Genomic DNA, 25,644 nt, shown 5'->3' on the forward strand with positions numbered 1-25,644 from the left:
TTGTCATTGTGTTTTATCTGCAGACTAAGCAGTCATAGGCTTTCGATTCTATCAAAGCCTTTATTTTTTGTACGAGTGATACACTACTAAAACACTCACATCATATTATATCAGAAGTGTTCGTTTTGTGTTCACAATAGTGATGTCAGTTAGATTTGGTTACATCTGCCTTTCTTACTGTCATGTTACTGGCAAAGCTGTTCAAATTTTGCATTGGGGAGAGTTCTATTGAAGTGAATGGGCAGGCATGGGAAGTCTGTCCCACTATAAACCATTATGTGTCGTTCCACTTTATTGAAAATGTTCCCACCTGATTAAAGAAAAGACATTATGTGATGTTGACTGATGTTATTATGTATTGCATAAAATATTACATGTTTTCTTTAACTGAGTGGAAGCATTTTTCAATCAAAAGTGAAAGGATACAGATATTATGGTTTATAGAGGGACTACCCTGACTGACTTACCCTGCAATTTAATGTTAGCTCCCGTTAGCCTTTCAAAAGTAGGCCTGTGCACATCCCACCTTCATCCAGGTGCAGGGCAAAAGGCATGATATTCAGTAGGAGAGAATGAATGTCCGCACACCGGTTAAGCTCCCATAATTTAATAATTGAAATAGCGCAACGTTAGCCACCATAACATTAACCGGCTGTTTATGGAGCCACCAACCGACACAAAACCTGGACGTTTCATTTCGGGTAAAAAAACCTTCATAGGTTTTTTATATGGATTACGCCAGCTCTGGGAGTATGAAGTTCTTTGAATGCGAGGATATTGGTTTGCTGCTTGCCGAGTGGGGAGGCGACCGTCGGCTTAACATAATAGACATCGGCGCGCAAACAATTGCGCGACTTCTCTCGCATTATAAATTACAAATCTGCGGGAATTGACAAAAATATGCGCAATTCTCGCAATCCCGTGCTGAATTTTAAGCCCTGCTATGGCACTTCATACTTTGGAAACGTATCTAAATATTTAATTCACTGGCCTAGCCTAGCATAGCCTAACGTTAGCCATGGTTGCGTCCATTGTTGTGTGACGTCAGACAACTGATTCCCCGCCTATTCGGGGTAGATCCATCCCCCCTCCTGAATTTTCTAGTTAGAGCTCCGACTTTGAGTGGCGTTCCAGTGCACTTTTTCTAGTAGGTCAGAAAATCCAAAGATCCGAGATGTCTGGAATGCTTAATTGTGTAGTATGTGCACTGTGAGGGGGGGTAGGGGGTATTTTATGCGCCCAAGCCCAGGCCCCCCCCCCCCCCCCCCCCCCCATCAAAGGAAAGGCCCAAGCAACCGGCCTGTCAGCTCAGCTCAGTCACCCATGGGTCTTTTTCTCAGCATCCATTGTGTCTAAATGGCAGGGTAAACACAGGTGCAACCAAAACATTAATGAAAGCCCCGACACTGGAACACCTTAGTGGATTGGAATTTGGAAACCCTCATTAATGCTTTGGTTGCACCTGTGTTTGCCCTGCATTTTAGACACAAAATGACTGCTGTGGAAAAGGTCAATTGACTACTTGCACAACTCCACTACTTCCTGAAATGAGTAGGGCATCTTGGTTTCCTGTCCTACACTATAGACCAAATCAGCGGGATGTTTACATTTACTTCCGGGTACCCCTGGGTCCACACATTATAATGGCGGTGAATGGCACAAACTGACGTGTTGAAGACAAAAACAGACAAAGAAGACAAAAATGGTTCGTCCGTGTTGTGTTGTTGTTTAATATCATTCATAACAACACTTTCACTAACGTTAGTGGAGACCAGACTAGCTTATTTACCTGTTGGACCAGACCAGAGTAGACTTGACGCTAAATTAAATTAACGTGGCGTCGGTAGCTCTGTCTGTAACGTTAATGAGTCTGCAAAAAAACAGCGAGTTTGACAGACAAACAAACGTTATTAGCTAGCTAACACTACATAAAACAAACACAGAAGAAAGGCTAGATACGTCGGACAAGCATGTTTACCAACCGTTTAACCATTTAAATTGAAAGTAGTCGGCCGAAAACAACGAGAGGGTTTGACAGCATTTATTTGACAACACGCACATTTAAACCTGCCGCCTTCCCCAAGTGGTACCCGGAAGTAAATTTGTTTACATGGTGACGTCACGGTGATTTGGTCTATTGGATGAACTGATTAATGTCAGGTGTGCCTGACTGCTGCAGTCACAACAACAGTGATCAGGCACACCTGACATTAATCAGTTCATCCAATAGTGTAGGACAGGAAACCAAGATGCCCTACTCATTTCAGGAAGTAGTGGAGTTGTGCAAGTAGTCTATTGACTGGCGTCCCTGCTGCTGTGAGCCAGCAGAGGGAGCCACAGATCCACACAGCCACAGACCCAGACCACTGGAGCAAAACATGTTTTGCTGCCCTGCTGCTGTCATGTCTGCTGGCCTGCTGTGAGCCACTGCATGAGAGTATTTATAGCATGATAATGGCCATGTGTCCTTCAAGGCCACACTTCAAGTTAGCAGACACAAACCATCCAGCTATACTGCAAAACACACATTTCCTGCAGAGGAGAGACGTTTGTGTCTAAAAAGGTTGGAGGTATCTGCTTTATAGTAAGGCTAAAGCGATCATTCAATATTATCGTATTTCAGTGGAATAATATAATATGAAGATATTTTGATATCGTGACACATTTCTGCTGTCTGAATTTATTATGACATGGCCATTTTTACTTTTAAACTCCCATAAAATGAGGAAGGAATATTATTTCAATATTTCAGTTCGGTTCAATGACCAACAATAATTAGATTATTTTGATAATTATTTATGACTTTTGCATACATGAACCTTATCGTGATATTGATAAGGAAAAATCCTTATATTGATTTCAACCATATCAGCCTTTAAAGGCTAGAGTACAGTAATATAACCTGTGTCATGTCTCATATACGCCACCAGTAAAAGTACAGAGAGAGATTTGAAAAACCAATAAGTGTTTTATTAAGACACAAAAAAAAGTCCTGAAAACTCAGGCACATTATAAAAGACTTCGTTACGAAGCAGTCATGGTGATTTTCTTTACACAGAGAGAAAATAAACAAAATGGACAGAATTCCCTGTTGGAATTCAAACAGGTGAAGCACCACAGAGTTGTGCGATGGCCGACCTTTCCCACATTACACATCAGTCAGTTTTGATGCCCCCACCACAAGGTAAGACAGTTGTATGTTCCCCAGATCGTAGAAGAAGAAACTGGCCAAGCTGCCATTGCCAGAGTTTTGGTGTGTTGGCTTGTGAGGAAGTTGGACTCCACTTAAGGCCAAGAATGTGCAGGTTTTCACTTCAGAACACCACCACAATGGCTCATGTTACCTGGCAGAGGTTGGGCTACCTGGTGACTAAGAGCTACAACTAACGATTAGTTTTATTGTCAATTAATTTATAGACTCCGATTAATAGAGCTCAACAGGCACTTGACTTTTCGTGATGTAATTTGCCCCGAAAGTTCCGCGTCCATTTTCTCCAGACATTTCGATAAATCCAAATATAACGAGTTTTGGAACCAAGCCAACATGTGATCCAGAGAATCTTGAGTGACCACAAAACATTTGGTTCAAGCGAGAACAAAAAATAACTATGGGGAAAAAGAAAAAAAATCCCCCCCCCATGAAAACCAGAACATATTCATATTTAAGATGCTGGAACGAGATAATTTGTTTCTTTAAAATTTGTCTAATCGTTATAAAAAAATAGTCAATATTAATTTTCTGCCCATCAACTAATCGTTGCGGCTCTACCAGTGGCATGAGGCGATGCAGTGCTGAAACCTGCCAACACATGACCGTGTGAGGTGAACACATTCAACCTGACATGAAATGCAAGTTCCTCTGAAACATCCAGCAATACAGATTGTAAACAAAGTCAAAATAGACCACTAAGCCCCCCCCCCCCCACACACACACACACACAATGGTCTGCCAAAGCAGGGAATGGCTAGTTTACACTTAAGCCACGACTAATCCCTAATCAATAACATGATAAAAAATACAGGGATGTAGTGGTTAAAAAAAAGTGTAAGCTATGACTGACCTGTCACAGATCATTAACTCCCAACAACCACAAAAAAAACAATTCTGGTTAAGAAAAGCATTTCCACATGCTTCCCCATTATAGACACCACCTTCACATAATTACACACACGGACCACACTTACTATGCTCTCCATTCACATCACAGGGGCTTGACATTGGACTCAGAAAGGTGAATGAAAATGCGAGTCTGTCTGGCTTCCCCCTCCTCCACTACATCCCTGAACGTTTGACCCCACAAGGAGACGTTCAAACATAAACAACATGGCTGCCTACCCGGGTGGCCAACGTTATGGATGCATTTAGAAAACATACAGTCCTGTGACGTTTACTTGTTATTCTAAGAAATCTTTTGCGTAAATTGTCTGTTTTGTGTGTCCAAAAATGATATCTCGGCTAGGCCGGGGGTGACGTTTTAATTTGAGTCCCCGCTTTGTCTGTAACTTAGGCATTTTTGCACATTGTCACATCTTGTGTGTGCCCAAACAAACATGGCTGACTAATGTTAGCCGGGTGTGCTACAGTAGCTCACTCAACTGCTTGCCAACATAGAAACAGTTTGGAAACATAGCAACCAAATCGTGTGATGTTTAATTGTTAAGCATCTAGAAGTTTTTGCGTAAATTGTCCCAGTTTTCGTGTGTCCAAAAATGTTATCTAGGAGGGTCACGTTTTGATGTGTCCATAACGTGACACGGCTATCAGCACGGTACATTGTCTGTGGTCGCCTTGGGGAAATCTCCACAGTCTGGGGCGGAAAACTGCAGCCTCCTCACCGCCTCCTTGATCAGATTCCCGGACAGAATCAGCTCCTGGAGCAGCCTGTGCGGGTCGTCCTCCTCCGCGCGGCTTCTCCTCTGCTTGCTCCAGGGCTTAATGTGGTTCCACTCCTCGCTGCTGCTGTGAGCTCTAGCGGGGATGTGGGGATAGGGGCTGGCTCTGCTGCCGCCGCGCTGTCCCCGCTGGCTCCGTAGCCGCATACAGCAGCTCTGCCGCGCCGCTGCGGCTCCCGCGCTGCCGCTGGTCGCTTTACCACCGCCCTCGCCGCCGCCGAGCAGGCTATTGTTGTGGAGCTGCAGCGCCTCGCCGATCTTCGTGACCAGCGCGTCCACCTCTTTGGAGTCGACGGTGACGGACTGCTCCAGGAAGATGTAGTTCTCCTTCCGACAAGGCATCCTGATTCGAGCCTCTCAGGTTCTTGCTGCGGGTTTGAATGAGTGGTCGCCCCGGTGTGGCTGGCCGCTCCTTGCTCTCACCACGCTGCTCAGTAAGCAACAAGCCCAGTTCATTTGTAAACAATGGGTGACGTGTAGCAGACCGTACCATGTCCACTGGAGCAGGGGGGAGCCGCGATTTCATAAAACAAAACATCTACGTGATATACACAATAAATAAACACGATTACTTTTTATTTTACTTTATACAATCAACTAGTAGGCTATATCGTTAATTAGTTTATGCATTTTGACGCCTGTGTGTGTGGTGTGTGTGTGTGTGTGTGTGTGTGTGTGTGTGTGTGTGTGTGTGTGTGTGTGTGTGTGTGCGTGCGTGCGTGCGCGCGCGCGCGTGTGTGTGTGTGCGCGTGTGTCGGGGGGGGGGGGTATTTTGTTGAAGCAATCGCTGTGATTTGGGCTGCTCCGTCCAAATGAACATTACATAATAACTCATGTAACTGTCTGCCTGTCTGTCGATCCAGGCAAAATAAACAATGCACAGTTTGACAAATCACGTTGAATCTGTTACTGACAGTTGGTTCACCTCATGTCAAAGAACACGAATCTGATACTATCAAATCTTATTCACAATCACATCAAAACAATCTCGCCATCCTGCTTTGTTCAATATCTGTCCAATGACATGTTCAGCAGTCGCCTATCTATCTCTGCTCTACTCCAAAATACTGTACAATTCAATTCAAAGAGCTTTATAGGCATGAACAAAACGTGTTGCCAATGCAGTCAAGGACCAGGTTATATGATACTGATGAACCCATTTGATCACTATACAATAAAGTGCAATACAATTTTATCTACAGTTTAATACATAATTGTTGGGATCTTATAGTGATTGGGGTACCTCGGGTTGATATATTTGTAGCCTAATTTATAGGCTACTTTGTAATATCAACATATCCCAATGTATGAACACATAACTGCATATAGCTTACTATAAATATGTTGAGGCATGGAGCCACCCATGTAGGCTTCAAAATAGCGGCAGCAGCATCTATAGAGTGACAATAGCTCGGGAGGAGGGGGGCTGTCTGTGGGAACACGGTGTACATTTCTGTTTCTCAGAAGCCCGCACTAAACATGCTGCATGCTCCTAGCCCTCATCACCAAATAAGGAGCTACTATCACAGCCACGTGGTGTCGAGCCAATCACAAGGCCTGGCTGAGCTTCCTATGTATTCAAACGGCAGTATTAAACAGTAAAACCCAATGCACAAAGTACCTTAGGTTAAGATTTCCCTTAGAGTCAGAGTTAGTTAAGGTGTCCATAAAATAGAATCGGCTTCACAAAACACCCTTAAATCTTCTCCATAAGGTTAAGCATTTTAAGGAAAACATAAGCACAACATTTAAGGGTGTTTTGTGCAGCGGATTCTATTTTATGGACACCTTAACTCTGACTCTAAGGGAAATCTTAACCTAAGGTGCTTTGTGCAACTGGGTCCAGAGGTCACTGCAGTTGATTGATGGAAAGTGTTTTGCAATAATGAAACTGAGACCAGGTGTCACTTATTTTATGATTGCCTAAAAATGATTTGGGTTAGATATTATTATATAAAATATTGATGGCTGTTTCAACTATTTTTTACAGTATGAATGATATTTGTAAAACCTTTTTATAGAACCTCCCTATATGGAAAATATTACATTCACAAATGCAAATGGCCTAAAAACAAAACCACACATACAACCATTCAAAATAGAACAATACAATAGATTGAAGTAGAAACAAGATACTAAAGTTGAACATGGTTTAAAAAAAAACACTCTACGTTAAGTCAGACTGGAACTCAAACTAAAAAGCATGAACAAATATTAGCCTATAGTAAACTGAAATAATATGAAAAGACAGGAGCCTATGGGGGGGGGGGGGGGGGGGGGGGGATTAAACTACATGAAAACTGTAATCCTAACCTCCAATACATTTCATTCAAGAACACTCAAGTCATAGAATTAACCATTTATTGTATTATGAATACAATGCATACAATTATGTTTGGCGTTGAAGGCTCCGCTCTTAGAATTAATTTAATATTTAATTTAATATTTAATTAAATTTAATTAATTCTCCCTGAACTCGGCTCAGCAAGCATGCTACGCCGAGCAGGGAGAGCAAGCAGAATACCCCAAGGGAATAAAATATTCCAGATACATTTAAACCATAGAAAGTAAAAGAGGGAGCCTAAAAGCAAGACATGGAAACATGTTCATTTTTTGAGCCATGCAGACTCCAGAGCTACAATACATGATAGTATTTGATCTAAAAGGTGGAGGCTGGGGTGGAGGTGGCAAAGTGTTGCCAGCAGCCACAACGATCAGCAAGGTGGGGAACAGATTAGTGAGTGAGAGGCTGCCATATTTAAACGGACCGCCTTGTTGTGAGAATGACTGTGATTGGAGAATTGGTTAAACGGTGAACCAAACAGAGGCTGTCAGCTGGTACAGCTGGGGCGTAGCCTATGACATCATGTCTTGAATGAACTAACGCAGGCTTCATTTGTCAAATTCAATGTTTTGGTCAAAGCCAAATAAAGAGGGCATTAGAAAGTGTATGAATAAGGTAGGAAAACTATGTAGAAAAAAGCCATATCTAGTAATACAGTCATTCTCAACCTTTTTCATACCAAGGAGTACCCTAATTTAGTTTGCATTCGAGCCACAGACTCAACATTTATTTTTAGCCCACGGCCCATCCATGCAATTACTTTTGGCGCTTAATAGGGAAGAATTTGGGCACCTCTGTTCTCGATTGTTTAATTTTAAATATGAGAGTTGTATGCTGCATAGCAGCCCTATGGAAGACTGTCATTTTGCTCCAAAATTACTTTTCATTAAAACCTGACCACCCACCCTTAGGTGGCGTGGTGCCCCCCTGGGGCTGACATGGCCACCCACCTCACCCACGTGACTACGTCACGTCCTGTAAGCCCCAGGGTCCGCCACTCATTTCTTCCAGCCAGCTGAGATCCGACGCACCCCGTGACGCATCGACGCAGCAAGGCTGGGTAGTGAGAGCTCTCGTTCTCACTCGTAAAACCTGGGTTGTAGCACAACCCTAATGTTTTACTTCATTTCGAACTCAAGCTCTCACTAGTGCCTTAATTCAACCGACCTTGCTGCCGGGAGCACCCCACAGGGCGACCCGAAAGGCACCAGTGAACCCACGGCCATATGGCAACGTTCATGCCTGACCGTCTGACATATTAGAGTGGCAACGATACTACTTTCTTGCCACCGACAGCACCGCGTGCGCGAATTGCGAACCGGACACGTCGAGACTGTAGTACCTAACAAAAGTGTGATGAGAGGACCATGAGGCCGCGGCACACATGTCCTCCACCGAAACACCACCAGGGTGGTGTCATCCGCGAATTTGATGATGGTGTTGGTGGGGTGGGTGGGAGTGCAGTCATGGGTGTAGATGCCATACAGGAGCGGGCTCGCCACGCGGCCCTGTGGGGAGCCAGTGCTGAGCGTCAGGGTGGAGGAGCTGTGTGTCCCGATTTTAACAGATTGTGGGCAGTTTGTGAGGAAGTCTTTGATCCAGGCACAGGTGGATGAGGGGAAGTCCAGGACAACCAGCTTGTCCACTAGGATGTCAGGAAGGAAAGCATGGTGTTGAATGCCGAGCTGTAGTCGACAAAGAGCATCCTGATGGAGGACCCTGGATGTTCCAAGTGGCTCAGAGCAGTGTGGAGAGCTAAGGAGAGTGGCTCAGAGCAGTGTGGAGAGCTAAGGAGAGTGGCTCAGAGCAGTGTGGAGAGCTAAGGAGAGTGGCTCAGAGCAGTGTGGAGAGCTAAGGAGAGTGGCTCAGAGCAGTGTGGAGAGCTAAGGAGAGTGGCTCAGAGCAGTGTGGAGAGCTATGGAGAGTGGCTCAGAGCAGTGTGGAGAGCTATGGAGAGTGGCTCAGAGCAGTGTGGAGAGCTAAGGAGAGTGGCTCAGAGCAGTGTGGAGAGCTATGGAGAGTGGCTCAGAGCAGTGTGGAGAGCTAAGGAGAGTGGCTCAGAGCAGTGTGGAGAGCTATGGAGAGTGGCTCAGAGCAGTGTGGAGAGCTAAGGAGAGTGGCTCAGAGCAGTGTGGAGAGCTAAGGAGAGTGGCTCAGAGCAGTGTGGAGAGCCAAGGAGAGTGGCTCAGAGCAGTGTGGAGAGCTAAGGAGAGTGGCTCAGAGCAGTGTGGAGAGCCAAGGAGAGTGGCTCAGAGCAGTGTGGAGAGCTAAGGAGAGTGTCTCAGAGCAGTGTGGAGAGCCAAGGAGAGTGGCTCAGAGCAGTGTGGAGAGCTAAGGAGAGTGTCTCAGAGCAGTGTGGAGAGCTAAGGAGAGTGTCTCAGAGCAGTGTGGAGAGCTAAGGAGATGGCATCTTCTGTGGATCTCTTTTCCCTGTATGCAGATTGATGGGGGTCAAAGGCAGGGGCGAGGCAGTCCTTGATGTGGGCTAACATCAGTCTCTCAAAACATTTAGCCACCACAGGTGTAAGTGCGATGGGCCTGTAGTCATTGAGACTTGTGATGGTATTGCTTTTAGGGACCGGGATTATAGTAGCCGTCTTGAGGAAATCCTACTGCATTTTCTAAGACAGTGGTTCTCAAGATTTTCATGTCAAGGACCCCTAAACGGTGCCAAATTAGACCACTGACCCTCATTTGATAAGATTATGTCCGAGAGCACCCCATCTGATAAGATTTTTGCTTTAGATGTTTTATTACAGAACGTGTATGAAACCCATGACCAAAATAGCCACATTCTGTCATTGTGTTACTTATTGATTGAATTCACATCTGAATGAAAACATATTTGAATGATTTCAAATCCTTGACTTGCTGTGGTAAGTGATGTAAAAAAAGATATATCTATATATATATAACTTTATAATTCACAAATTGAAATTAATGATATGCCAAGTCCTGGAAAGTGAATGTGGTAGCGAGGGGAGGCTGGCCAGCGATGATGGTGAGAAGACAACAAGACAGGTAAAATCAAGCATTTTAAAACTAAATAAAAATGATTAAAATATGTACATTGCAGCTATCTACACAGAGCTGTAGATTTTTATTGCAAGCCGTCTTCCCTCAGTCTTTTCCGACTCTGAGCTGTCTCCCTGGCTAGAAAAGAACGTTGACAGTCCTCTTTGAAATGACTACTGCAAACTCCCAGGTCCCAGCTAATGGAGCCCTATGCTAATGCTAGCTACCTAGGCTAGCCGTAGCGCTCAATCTTTTGGGAAACAATGCGAAATAAATGCTTTGCCCGTTTCCTCTGCTTCTCTCCTCTTCTTCGCCATGCACGCGCTAACTACACATTTAACCCTTGCCATTATCGTTTGATGAACAAACGAAGTAAAGTTGAGTAATAGCAAGATTGCGCGAATAATCCCACATGGAAAGAATCTATATGAACATATATGCAACTATATGCAACCTATATGCAACCTATATGCAGCATATATGAGCATATAGGCCATATATATGCCGCATATAGGTTGCATATAGGCCAGATTTAGGTGCATATATGCGCATATAGGAGCATATAGGCCATATGCCGCATATAGGTTGCATATAGGCCAGATTTAGGTGCATATATGCGCATATAGGAGCATATAGGCCATATGCCGCATATAGGTTGCATATAGGCCAGATTTAGGTGCATATATGCGCATATAGGAGCATATAGGCCATATATATGCCGCATATAGGTTGCATATAGGCCAGATTTAGGTGCATATATGCGCATATAGGCCACATTTATGCCGCATATAGGTTGCATATAGGCCAGATTCAGGTGCATATAAGTGCATATACCGGGCATATAGGTCTCCTATAGCTTCTTTATATCCACATATAGGTACTATATGTGCACATACAGGGCATATATGTCTCCTATATAGCTTCGTTATATACACATAAAGGCCCTATATGTTCATAATACAGGTCATATAGGTCTCACTTCTTTATATCCACATATAAGCCATATATGTACACAATACAAGGTATATGCCTCCTATATAGGTCATTTACAAATCTGTTTGTATACACTGTGTCATAATCCATATATACCCAGCGAGCACAAAACTTTTTTTCAACGTTGATTTTTAGTTTAAATCTGGGTGATATTGGGTTTGAACGTCTAAGACCTAATTTCACCCTCTTTTCAACCGGCTAAAATGCGGTTACAACGTAAACGTGTAAAAAAACACAATTTGGTTCATCATATTGTTAAAACATTTGTTGTAGTTTGGAATAGAGACAATATTGATAGTGTGTGAATTGGCATTTTATTGTCTTTTATTGTGTAACTGAGAGTTGAAATCTGATCTACACGAAAACTACATTTCAACGCATTTTATGTCACATGAAATATCATAAATATGGGACTATAGGCTATGTGGTGCCAGCAAAAAGCTTCCAGGACACAACTATGGTTAATAGTTTAGCGCAATACTATAAAATAATGAATTCAGTTCCTGCAGCAACGAGCATGCGCAAGTACTTACTAGCTGTGACTGACTAGACCAAAGCAAGTCTGCACCGGTCTGCACCAAGTGCGGAACGAGGTGCTCTGGGCACACTATGTTATTGTAACAGACTATACGAGGCTCTGTGTAGGCCTACCTCCTGAGTCTCTGGTGTTAAATGAAGTTAACCTCTGAAGCCGTACAGCCTACAGACTATAGATGCACACACACACACAACATCATTTTAGTCTGTTACGATCGTACGCATCACATAAAATAACTTCCCGATCGCTGACAATCGTGGTCTACGTTGTGTGCGAGAGAGTATATAATGTGCCCGGCTCTCTGGTTAGTATAAGAAAATGTATAGCTCAGCACTAGAGCGCACGGCTTCAACCTTGGAGAATGGGGTTCGAATCCCGTGTGCGCTGCTATTTTTTTTTTTTTATCATACATATAGGTACATATATGTACATATAGGTTTCCCATATATGGTGCATACATAAAATTGGCCGATTTCCTATATTATATGTACATATATGTACCTATACATATAGGTACATATATGTACATATAATATAGGAAAACGGCCAATTTTATGTATGCACCATATATGGGAAAACTATATGTGGCCCTATATTAAAACATATAGGGTACATATAGATTCTTTCCATGTGGGATGTTTTAGCCAAGCGCCCCCAGGGCCTGCGGACTGGGCGTGGACTTATTAGAAAACCACAAGCCCAGTGCATTGTGGGAAGTGGAGGATTTCTGCCTCCCGCAACCACCCCTCCCCCCCACCCCACCCCACAGAGTGGATTTTCTTTGATTTCTCTGGCTAGGAACCACCGATTAATTTTTTTAAACGGATTCCAACTCCATAGGTGCGTTACATTTAACATTTTACACTTCATATTCACCACGGAAAAGCCATCCTTTAATAATAGATCAAAATTAACCACAGCACACTGACATGACTTAAAGCTGCTTGCAGGGTTCTGCGCAACCTCGATTTGGAGCCTTGCCGCCGACTAGCGGCAACAGTGACAGTGGCCCTACACACCAAACGCGATAAACTCGCATGTACTCGCACTCACCCAGTCAGCCCTGCCCCGCTGCTACAGCGTGGTTGGCTGCCTTGCTGTATTTCCGTCTTCAATTGGTTGATTTCGAAATGCCCCTCCTTCCCTCGCTGCCGTCTGTCGCTCACCAGCTTGCAAAGCATGCTGGGATACCTGGCGTCAGGACATCGCAAGCGACAAGACGAGAGGAGGGACCAAAACCAAAATGGACCAATTGAAGACGGAAATACAGCAAGGCAGCCAACCAAGCTGCAGCAGTGGGGCAAGGCTTGACAGGGCGACTGCGAGTGCATGCGAGTTTATCGCGTTTGGTGAGAAGGGGGTCAGAGACTGTACATACTTGAACGTAACTCGGCGCGTTGGCTGCAGTACACCTGCAAAACACTAGGTGCCTTGTGGCGCACTCATGTCCATCACATAATGACGCTATAGTGTTGTTTACCAAGAACTTGCAATCATGTCGGTGGGCGGACATTTTATTGTCCTTCCATTTCAAAACTCATTCCGGTGAGCCTGCAGAAGGCTTTGCTAGATGAGGGACAAGAACTGTGAAATGAGGAAATGGCGTTTCCTCATTCCTCACAACAAGTACGTCAGCGGATACGTGCGCGGCCCAAGGCAACGGCCAATCACAGCTCTCGTGCTGGTCACGTCACCTCTGTGTCGACGCCGCGGAGTCACATTTTCGAGGAGCTGCACGTCCCCCTCCGCCGAGCTGCGCCGATAGGCCGGCCAGCTGCGGCGCACCTCTCAGCGCAGTCGCCGCTGGCGACTTTGTGTAAGCATAAATCTGCTTTTACTGTGACTTTATTAGGGGCGACCAACGGTGGTTAATTTTGAGCTTCGCCTAAGATGCTCCTGCGACCGACCAGCACCTGATTGCTAACACTGGCTGTACTCAAGTAGAAGTAAAAAGTACTTTTAAAAATAATTACTTGAGTAATGGCTCATTTCCACCACATTTTACAGCCCTGCACAGCTCTGTTTGTTTCGACCCGATGGATGTTTTGTTTCCAACGCTGCTCGATCTGCCCCCGCCCACACCTGGTCGTCATAGCGACCGCATATCTGCCCTCCGCCCATAACCGAAGTAGGCTATAACATATAACGTTAAAATTAAATCCATACACAGAACTTTTAAACTGTTGATGAAATACTGGTGCCTCTAAATGACCTACAGTGTAAATGACCAAAAGCAGCACGACTCAACCCGGGCTGTCCACGTTTTTGATCGGTGGAATGAGACAAAAAAACGAGACGAGCTGGGCGGGGCCGTGTTGATACCAGCGGTGGAAATGGGCCATAAGAGTAAAAAAAGTAACGCATAGTAGGCCTACATGTAACTGAGTAAATTTACTTGAATACTACCCACCTCTGCCCATATCATGTTACACTTATGCTGTGTGGCGGAAGTTCATGAGGTAATTCTTAGAAACGGAAACGGCAACAACTTATACCGCATTCCTGTAAATAAGGATATCTGCATTCAACTGCTCAACAGGGCGGTTGGAGCAGTTGAGTCACAGTCCACAGACACACACACACACACACACACACACACACACACACACACACACACACACACACACACACACACAGTACTTCCACCGTTGAAATTCTGTGTGTTTGATGAGAAGTGAGCAGCATGGAAATTGGGTCACCAACTTCCTCATTCCTCCGTTCTGGATTTGGTAAACAATTCCTGTTTGTCTGCAACGGCAGCTGCTTTCTCACACTTCCCTGTAGCCTACCGACCCTGTTGGGATCGTGTGTAGTGTGTGACTCAGTCCGTTGTGTGTGTGTGTGTGTGTGTGTGTGTGTGTGTGTGTGTGTTGTGTGTGTGTGTGTGTGTGTGTGTGTGTGTGTGTGTGTGTGTGTATGTATGTGTGTGTGTGTGTGTGTGTGTTTGTGTTTGTGTGTGTGCGTGTGTGTGTGAGTGATAGAGCGAGAGAGAGAGATATACAGACGAGGACATCAGCTAAACCACAGGGGATACAGTAATAATATTTGATAATGATAATCTTGTGTTCCTCTGTTCTTCCTTGTAGGGAAATACTATTGAGGTCAAAGTTCAGAGGTCAGGTTCAGCTACAGAGAAGCAGCCCTCGGGGCGCGTTCAGCCCTGACGGTGTTTAACACCATGTTGTGTTACAGCAGCGTTACAGTATCTGTTGGATCCATTGCATGGTCTGGCTCTGTGCCTGCACGTGGCACGGTGCATCGTTCAAAATGTGCTGCCGACGAGTTGCGTCACGCAAATAATGGAAGTCCGTTGGTCAATTCATATCCCTGTCATGCATTTGGCTTTGGTCTTAGGGGGCGGTCCTTAACCACTTTTCAAGAGTTGTGCACTGCGAGACAATGCCGGAGGTAACCGGTTGGATCTCTAGCTGCGGGGGGACTACAATGCAGGTTACATAAACGTCTTCTGTTGATTCAATGCTGGCAATCAGTAATACACACCAGCTCCACTGTCTGTGTGGGGGCAGACAGCCAGAGCACAGCCTTTCGTTGGACTGGAATGTACTGGCTGTGTTTTTTAATGTACAGTATATGACCCAGGACACCATGTACACATTCTCACCTTAGGACGCCTCAGCAGAGACATCATTCAAAACTCTTTATAAAGCTTTGTGATACTATTATTGGTTGGAATTTGTATGTACACCTACTGATACACCATGAAGTAACCATTTGAAATATGCCTTTGCCAGGAGGAAGTAAGATTGTATTCTGATATAAAATACGAGAAAATACAAATTGTGTCTGTGTGTGTGTGGGGGGGGGGGGGCATCTGTAACGGCGTTGTGTAGGTGGTACTTGCAGCAACCCATGTTAAGGGCTTGTCCAGGGGTGGATTCGAACTGCCGACCCTCGGCTTGGGAGTCCAGCATGTTAACCGCAACACCGAGCTGGTTAACATGCCTTTATACCTGGGGAGTGAGTTTAACCAATCCACTCGCTACCACTCGGGACTCACGAGGAATCCGCGCTGATTCAACTCGGTTACACATCTGCGTTTAGTGCTACAGGATGCCCTAAATAGGTCTATGCTATGATATGGAGAATTAGCATGTGGGGGAAAAAATATTTGTATTATCATTTAACTTTATTAGCTGCCATTCTCTATGCATTTCCTTCTATAAACATGATTGTTTCTGTTATTATAACCTTATTTTTGCAGCCAGAAAAGAACAACTGGGAACACGTTGCCAATGCGCCTTTCAGCCGGGACGTCAACTTTGATCGGAGTTGGCGGTACGCCAGCCGGCTGAGTTCACAGAGTTTGTTCCCTCCATTCAGAGAGAGATGACGCTACGTTTACACCCAGCCCCCCCAACACACACACACACACACACACACACACACACACACACACACACACACACACACACACACACACACACACACACACACACACACACACACACACACACACACACACACACACGTGTTCTCTATCTCTCTCTCTCCCTCCTCCAGTGGAATGTGAGGAGGTTGCATTCGACAGGAAGCGAGTCAATGGATTTATTTGTTACATTGTTGAGCGCCTGCACGCCTGAGTTGCACCACAACACAACCAAAACGAATGTCCATGAACACAACTCATGTTTATTCAACAAACATGAACTGAATGACTGTTCTGTTCCCTCTCGTTCACTTTCTAAACTGAATGACTGTTCCCTCTCATTCACTTTCTAAACTGAATGACTGTTCCCTCTCATTCACTTTCTAAACTGAATGACTGTGTCACAACGTAACGTTTGTTTGAATGGACCCCAAAGCAGACACAGAGGCAGTTCTTAAAAGGTGTAACAAAAATATTTATTGAACCAAGGATCGGAGGAGCCGGATGGACGGAGGCCAGGGCGGGCGACGAAGAGAGCAGAGCGGCAGGTAAGTCTGAGTGGAATCCTGGACACAGCAGACAGCTGGATGCACACGGCAAAACACGAGTCCTGGGCACAGAGAAAAAAACATGAGTCAAAAAGTAGTTTCCAGAGACACCAGAGGAATGTACCGTAAAACAGGAGACGAGGAGAGACACCGGAGCAGCACGGACAACTACCAGGTAAGTAGATAGAATAATCTGGCGATGATCCTCTGACAGCCCAGGGTGTATACAGTATGTAGGTGAGCAGGTTGATTGGAAGATCACCCCCAGCCGTGCAGCCGCACCCAGGTACCAGGTTCACTCTGCCCACAACACACAAGGAAGGAGAGACACAGGGAGAGAGAGACAAACAATACAAGTACCCACCTGTCTCCTGACAGACTGTTACCTCTTGTTCACTTTCTAAACTGAATGACTGTTACCTCTCATTCACTTTCTAAATTGATTAACTGTTACCTCTCATTCACTTTCTACACTGAATGACTGTTACCTCTCATTCACTTTCTAAACTGACTGACTGTTAGCTCTCATTCACTTTCTACACTGAATGACTGTTACCTCTCATTCACTTTCTAAACTGACTGACTGTTTCCTCTCATTCACTTTCTAAACTGAATAACTGTTAGCTCTTGTTCACTTTCTAAACTGAATTGACTGTTTCCTCTCATTCACTTTCTAAACTGAATAACTGTTACCTCTCATTCACTTTCTAAACTGAATGACTGTTACCTCTCATTCACTTTCTAAACTGAATGACTGTTACCTCTCATTCACTTTCTAAATTGAATAACTGTTTCCTCTCATTCACTTTCTAAACTGAATAACTGTTACCTCTCATTCACTTTCTAAAGTGAATGACTGTTACCTCTCATTCACTTTCTAAACTGAATGACTGTTACCTCTCATTCACTTTCTAAACTGAATAACTGTTACCTCTCATTCACTTTCTACACTGAATGACTGTTCCCTCTCATTCACTTTCTACACTGAATGACTGTTACCTCTCATTCACTTTCTAAACTGAATAACTCTTACCTCTCATTCACTTTCTAAACTGAATAACTTACCTCTTGTTCGCTTTCTAAACTGACTGACTGTTTCCTCTCATTCACTTTCTAAACTGAATAACTGTTACCTCTCATTCACTTTCTAAACTGAATGACTGTTACCTCTCATTCACTTTCTAAACTGAATAACTGTTACCTCTCATTCACTTTCTAAACTGAATGACTGTTACCTCTCATTCACTTTCTAAACTGAATAACTGTTAGCTCTTGTTCCCTTTCTAAACTGAATTGACTGTTTCCTCTCATTCACTTTCTAAACTGAATAACTGTTACCTCTCATTCACTTTCTACACTGAATGACTGTTACCTCTCATTCACTTTCTAAACTGAATAACTGTTAGCTCTTGTTCACTTTCTAAACTGAATTGACTGTTTCCTCTCATTCACTTTCTAAACTGAATAACTGTTACCTCTCATTCACTTTCTAAACTGAATGACTGTTACCTCATTCACTTTCTACACTGAATGACTGTTACCTCTCATTCACTTTCTAAATTGAATAACTGTTACCTCTCATTCACTTTCTAAACTGAATGACTGTTACCTCTCATTCACTTTCTACACTGAATAACTGTTACCTCTCATTCACTTTCTAAACTGAATGACTGTTACCTCTCATTCACTTTCTACACTGAATGACTGTTACCTCTCATTCACTTTCTAAATTGAATAACTGTTACCTCTCATTCACTTTCTAAACTGAATAACTGTTACCTCTCATTCACTTTCTACACTGAATGACTGTTCCCTCTCATTCACTTTCTACACTGAATGACTGTTACCTCTCATTCACTTTCTAAACTGAATGACTGTTCCCTCTAGTTCACTTTCTAAACTGAATAACTGTTACCTCTTGTTCGCTTTCTTAACTGACTGACTGTTTCCTCTCATTCACTTTCTAAACTGAATAACTGTTACCTCTCATTCACTTTCTAAACTGAATGACTGTTACCTCTCATTCACTTTCTAAACTGAATGACTGTTCCCTCTAGTTCACTTTCTAAACTGAATAACTGTTACCTCTTGTTCGCTTTCTAAACTGACTGACTGTTTCCTCTCATTCACTTTCTAAATTGAATAACTGTTACCTCTCATTCACTTTCTACACTGAATGACTGTTACCTCTCATTCACTTTCTAAACTGAATAACTGTTACCTCTTGTTCACTTTCTAAACTGAATGACTGTTACCTCTCATTCACTTTCTAAATTGAATAACTGTTACCTCTCATTCACTTTCTACACTGAATGACTGTTACCTCTCATTCACTTTCTAAACTGACTGACTGTTACCTCTCATTCACTTTCTACACTGAATTACTGTTACCTCTCATTCACTTTCTAAACTGACTGACTGTTTCCTCTCATTCACTTTCTAAACTGAATAACTGTTACCTCTCATTCACTTTCTAAACTGAATGACTGTTTCCTCTCATTCACTTTCTAAACTGAATAACTGTTACCTCTCATTCACTTTCTAAACTGAATGACTGTTACCTCTCATTCACTTTCTACACTGAATAACTGTTACCTCTCATTCACTTTCTAAACTGAATGACTGTTACCTCTCATTCACTTTCTACACTGAATGACTGTTACCTCTCATTCACTTTCTAAACTGAATAACTGTTACCTCTCATTCACTTTCTAAACTGAATGACTGTTACCTCTCATTCACTTTCTAAACTGAATGACTGTTCCTCTAGTTCACTTTCTAAACTGAATAACTGTTACCTCTTGTTCGCTTTCTAAACTGACTGACTGTTTCCTCTCATTCACTTTCTAAACTGAATGACTGTTACCTCTCATTCACTTTCTACACTGAATGACTGTTACCTCTCATTCACTTTCTAAACTGAATAACTGTTACCTCTCATTCACTTTCTAAACTGAATGACTGTTTCCTCTCATTCACTTTCCAAACTGAATAACTGTTACCTCTCATTCACTTTCTACACTGAATGACTGTTACCTCTCATTCACTTTCTAAACTGAATAACTGTTAGCTCTTGTTCGCTTTCTAAACTGACTGACTGTTTCCTCTCATTCACTTTCTAAACTGAATAACTGTTACCTCTCATTCACTTTCTACGCTGAATGACTGTTACCTCTCATTCACTTGAATAACTGTTACCTCTCATTCACTTTCTAAACTGAATGACTGTTTCCTCTCATTCACTTTCTAAACTGAATAACTGTTACCTCTCATTCACTTTCTACACTGAATGACTGTTACCTCTCATTCACTTTCTAAATTGAATAACTGTTACCTCTCATTCACTTTCTAAACTGAATTGACTGTTTCCTCTCATTCACTTTCTAAACTGAATAACTGTTACCTCTCATTCACTTTCTAAACTGAATGACTGTTACCTCTCATTCACTTTCTACACTGAATGACTGTTACCTCTCATTCACTTTCTAAACTGAATAACTGTTACCTCTCATTCACTTTCTAAACTGAATGACTGTTTCCTCTCATTCACTTTCCAAACTGAATAACTGTTACCTCTCATTCACTTTCTACACTGAATGACTGTTACCTCTCATTCACTTTCTAAACTGAATAACTGTTAGCTCTTGTTCGCTTTCTAAACTGACTGACTGTTTCCTCTCATTCACTTTCTAAACTGAATAACTGTTACCTCTCATTCACTTTCTACACTGAATGACTGTTACCTCTCATTCACTTTCTAAACTGAATAACTGTTACCTCTCATTCACTTTCTAAACTGAATGACTGTTTCCTCTCATTCACTTTCTAAACTGAATAACTGTTACCTCTCATTCACTTTCTACACTGAATGACTGTTACCTCTCATTCACTTTCTAAATTGAATAACTGTTACCTCTCATTCACTTTCTAAATTGAATAACTGTTTCCTCTCATTCACTTTCTAAACTGAATTGACTGTTTCCTCTCATTCACTTTCTAAACTGAATAACTGTTACCTCTCATTCACTTTCTAAACTGAATGACTGTTACCTCTCATTCACTTTCTAAACTGAATGACTGTTGCCTCTCATTCACTTTCTAAATTGAATAACTGTTTCCTCTCATTCACTTTCTAAACTGAATAACTGTTACCTCTCATTCACTTTCTAAAGTGAATGACTGTTACCTCTCATTCACTTACTAAACTGAATGACTGTTACCTCTCATTCACTTTCTAAACTGAATAACTGTTACCTCTCATTCACTTTCTACACTGAATGACTGTTCCCTCTCATTCACTTTCTACACTGAATGACTGTTACCTCTCATTCACTTTCTAAACTGAATAACTGTTACCTCTCATTCACTTTCTAAACTGAATAACTTACCTCTTGTTCGCTTTCTAAACTGAATAACTGTTACCTCTCATTCACTTTCTAAACTGAATGACTGTTACCTCTCATTCACTTTCTAAACTGAATAACTGTTAGCTCTTGTTCCCTTTCTAAACTGAATTGACTGTTTCCTCTCATTCACTTTCTAAACTGAATAACTGTTACCTCTCATTCACTTTCCACACTGAATGACTGTTACCTCTCATTCACTTTCTAAACTGAATAACTGTTAGCTCTTGTTCACTTTCTAAACTGAATTGACTGTTTCCTCTCATTCACTTTCTAAACTGAATAACTGTTACCTCTCATTCACTTTCTAAACTGAATGACTGTTACCTCTCATTCACTTTCTACACTGAATGACTGTTACCTCTCATTCACTTTCTAAATTGAATAACTGTTACCTCTCATTCACTTTCTAAAATGAATGACTGTTACCTCTCATTCACTTTCTACACTGAATAACTGTTACCTCTCATTCACTTTCTAAACTGAATGACTGTTACCTCTCATTCACTTTCTACACTGAATGACTGTTACCTCTCATTCACTTTCTAAATTGAATAACTGTTACCTGTCATTCACTTTCTAAACTGAATAACTGTTACCTCTCATTCACTTTCTACACTGAATGACTGTTCCCTCTCATTCACTTTCTACACTGAATGACTGTTACCTCTCATTCACTTTCTAAACTGAATAACTGTTACCTCTCATTCACTTTCTAAACTGAATGACTGTTACCTCTCATTCACTTTCTAAACTGAATGACTGTTCCCTCTAGTTCACTTTCTAAACTGAATAACTGTTACCTCTTGTTCGCTTTCTTAACTGACTGACTGTTTCCTCTCATTCACTTTCTAAACTGAATAACTGTTACCTCTCATTCACTTTCTAAACTGAATGACTGTTACCTCTCATTCACTTTCTAAACTGAATGACTGTTCCCTCTAGTTCACTTTCTAAACTGAATAACTGTTACCTCTTGTTCGCTTTCTAAACTGACTGACTGTTTCCTCTCATTCACTTTCTAAACTGAATAACTGTTACCTCTCATTCACTTTCTACACTGAATGACTGTTACCTCTCATTCACTTTCTAAACTGAATAACTGTTACCTCTTGTTCACTTTCTAAACTGAATGACTGTTACCTCTCATTCACTTTCTAAATTGAATAACTGTTACCTCTCATTCACTTTCTACACTGAATGACTGTTACCTCTCATTCACTTTCTAAACTGACTGACTGTTACCTCTCATTCACTTTCTACACTGAATTACTGTTACCTCTCATTCACTTTCTAAACTGACTGACTGTTTCCTCTCATTCACTTTCTAAACTGAATAACTGTTACCTCTCATTCACTTTCTAAACTGAATGACTGTTTCCTCTCATTCACTTTCTAAACTGAATAACTGTTACCTCTCATTCACTTTCTAAACTGAATGACTGTTACCTCTCATTCACTTTCTACACTGAATAACTGTTACCTCTCATTCACTTTCTAAACTGAATGACTGTTACCTCTCATTCACTTTCTACACTGAATGACTGTTACCTCTCATTCACTTTCTAAACTGAATAACTGTTACCTCTCATTCACTTTCTAAACTGAATGACTGTTACCTCTCATTCACTTTCTAAACTGAATGACTGTTCCTCTAGTTCACTTTCTAAACTGAATAACTGTTACCTCTTGTTCGCTTTCTAAACTGACTGACTGTTTCCTCTCATTCACTTTCTAAACTGAATGACTGTTACCTCTCATTCACTTTCTACACTGAATGACTGTTACCTCTCATTCACTTTCTAAACTGAATAACTGTTACCTCTCATTCACTTTCTAAACTGAATGACTGTTTACTCTCATTCACTTTCCAAACTGAATAACTGTTACCTCTCATTCACTTTCTAGACTGAATGACTGTTACCTCTCATTCACTTTCTAAACTGAATAACTGTTAGCTCTTGTTCGCTTTCTAAACTGACTGACTGTTTCCTCTCATTCACTTTCTAAACTGAATAACTGTTACCTCTCATTCACTTTCTACACTGAATGACTGTTACCTCTCATTCACTTTCTAAACTGAATAACTGTTACCTCTCATTCACTTTCTAAACTGAATGACTGTTTCCTCTCATTCACTTTCTAAACTGAATAACTGTTACCTCTCATTCACTTTCTACACTGAATGACTGTTTCCTCTCATTCACTTTCTAAACTGAATAACTGTTACCTCTCATTCACTTTCTACACTGAATGACTGTTACCTCTCATTCACTTTCTAAACTGAATAACTGTTACCTCTCATTCACTTTCTAAAACGAATGACTGTTCCCTCTCATTCTCTTACTACACTGAATAACTGTTACCTCTCATTCACTTTCTAAACTGAATAACTGTTACCTCTCATTCACTTTCTAAACTGAATAACTGTTACCTCTCATTCACTTTCTAAACTGAATAACTGTTACCTCTCATTCACTTTCTAAACTGAATAACTGTTACCTCTCATTCACTTTCTAAACTGAATAACTGTTACCTCTCATTCACTTTCTAAACTGAATAACTGTTACCTCTCATTCACTTTCTAAACTGAATAACTGTTACCTCTCATTCACTTTCTACACTGAATGACTGTTCCCTCTCATTCACTTTCTAAACTGAATAACTGTTACCTCTCATTCACTTTCTAAACTGAATAACTGTTACCTCTCATTCACTTTCTAAACTGAATAACTGTTACCTCTCATTCACTTTCTACACTGAATGACTGTTCCCTCTCATTCACTTTCTAAACTGAATGACTGTTCCCTCTAATTCACTTTCTAAAACCTCTCTAAAACAGTGTCGTGTCCAAGCCATTATTTTGACTTGGGTGGCCCAGGTGGGGCACAGACTCAGGTGTTACGTGTGGCATTTATGAAGGATGTAGAAAGGTTTTCCCTGCCCAGTTCGATCTGCTCTGTGCTGCTTGATTTGTTGGCCGATTTGTTTAGTGGAGCAGAGCGGAGAGCTGCTTCGGGGACGCCTCTGGTGGACACAGGCGTTCACTAGACAGGCTGCGACCAGCTGCTTTAAAGCAGCTACGAGCAAGATTTTCGATTGTTATTAAACAGTCTAAATTTAATATCAATGCATCACATCTTACCTCTAATAGTAGACGAGACCAACGCAGAGTAGTCTCGCTTGAACCCCGAGTGAATCGGCCAGTGTTAGTCTCTCTGTGGCCAGGGCAGATCAGGAAGTGAAATGAAACGGTTTGCAGCAGCCACTTCGGCCATAACCACAAAATAACTTCCAAAAAACCTGTTAGAATATAACGAGAGATGTTCGCGAGAGTATGCATGGCGTTCTACTTGTTTATGGTATGTTGCTAGGCAGCGCGAACGGGGTAAGGCAGGCAGCTGCGTTTCACTTCCGGGTTTATCCGGTCCGGCGGTAAGGAGAGAGAGAGAGAGAGCCCCCTGTTGACGCGAGTTTAGACAGACACAGACTTAAGAGAGCAATCTCCGATTCACACGGCTTTGGTCTCAGCTACTATTATAGGTAAGATGTGATGCATCAATATTGTAATTATACTGTTTAATAACAATCGAAAATCTTGCTCGTAGCTGCTTTAAGAGCCATAAAACTATTTATTTTTCATTCATTTTTTTGTTAGTTTTTGATTTCTAAGTGCAGAGATAAATAAGTGCAGAGTTAAATAAATGTTTATTTAAGTTCAGCAATTTTGTCTCATTTGTCAAATTTAATTGTTGTATTTTATCAGATGTAAAATACCATGGCATATATCGCAAGTGAGTGAGAAAAGGAACAAATATTGATGGTTAAGAGTAAGACTGAATAATGACATCACACAACAGTCTAATCCTATTGTTACAGTTTTTCACAAACAGTTAACACACAAAAAGCGAAAATTCGGCACAATTTGCACAACCTTCACTTCATGTACCAATCGCTCGACCCAATTTGGCACTACTCCACACTCCCTTATCTGCATTAGACTCTGACTTTCCTTCTTTACACTCTGATGTCAATTACACATCACCTTTTATACTATTAATTTTTTTCTGGTACTATTAACTATGTGTTTTAATCATTTTTGGTTTTACTAACTTTCTGTACTTTTAATCTTTGTTGTATTATTAATTTTTCTTTCACCTTCATGACTACATCAACCTGCCATGGGACTACAGGTGGAAACTAGCCCTTGGGCTACAACCTGGCATATTTACTGTACGGCTGTACTGTTCATTAATGTGTAAAGTCCCATTCTTTAAATAAATGAATCTGAATCTGAATCTGAATCTGAACCTTATTGTCAAAACACTACACACAATGTTCAGTTGTTGCACACACTTCTAAAGTAAAATAACAAAGCATCAACCTACAACACACAAATATTCAAATCTCTAAACTGTTGAGCAAGAGGGAGGCTGGCCAGAGGGTCCAACCAAATCTCAGCCACTTCACAGTTGCTGCCATCATTAGAACCTTCAGGAAGGAGAACAGGTGAGATGTATTTG

General features: G+C 41.9%; 1 protein-coding gene across 1 annotated transcript; it reads right to left on the reverse strand.

Moving 5' to 3' along the window:
* Window positions 1-2,954: 2,954 nt before the first annotated feature.
* gbp (glycogen synthase kinase binding protein) lies at window positions 2,955-5,303 on the reverse strand. The gene has a single exon (XM_083640681.1). It carries the CDS (start codon window positions 5,233-5,235, stop codon window positions 4,762-4,764), a length of 474 nt encoding a protein of 157 aa, XP_083496807.1. The 5' UTR covers window positions 5,236-5,303; the 3' UTR covers window positions 2,955-4,761.
* Between the last annotated feature and the right edge of the window lie 20,341 nt (window positions 5,304-25,644).

Source organism: Poromitra crassiceps, assembly GCF_964638095.1.
Source record: "Poromitra crassiceps genome assembly, chromosome: 1".
NCBI lineage: Eukaryota > Metazoa > Chordata > Actinopteri > Beryciformes > Melamphaidae > Poromitra > Poromitra crassiceps.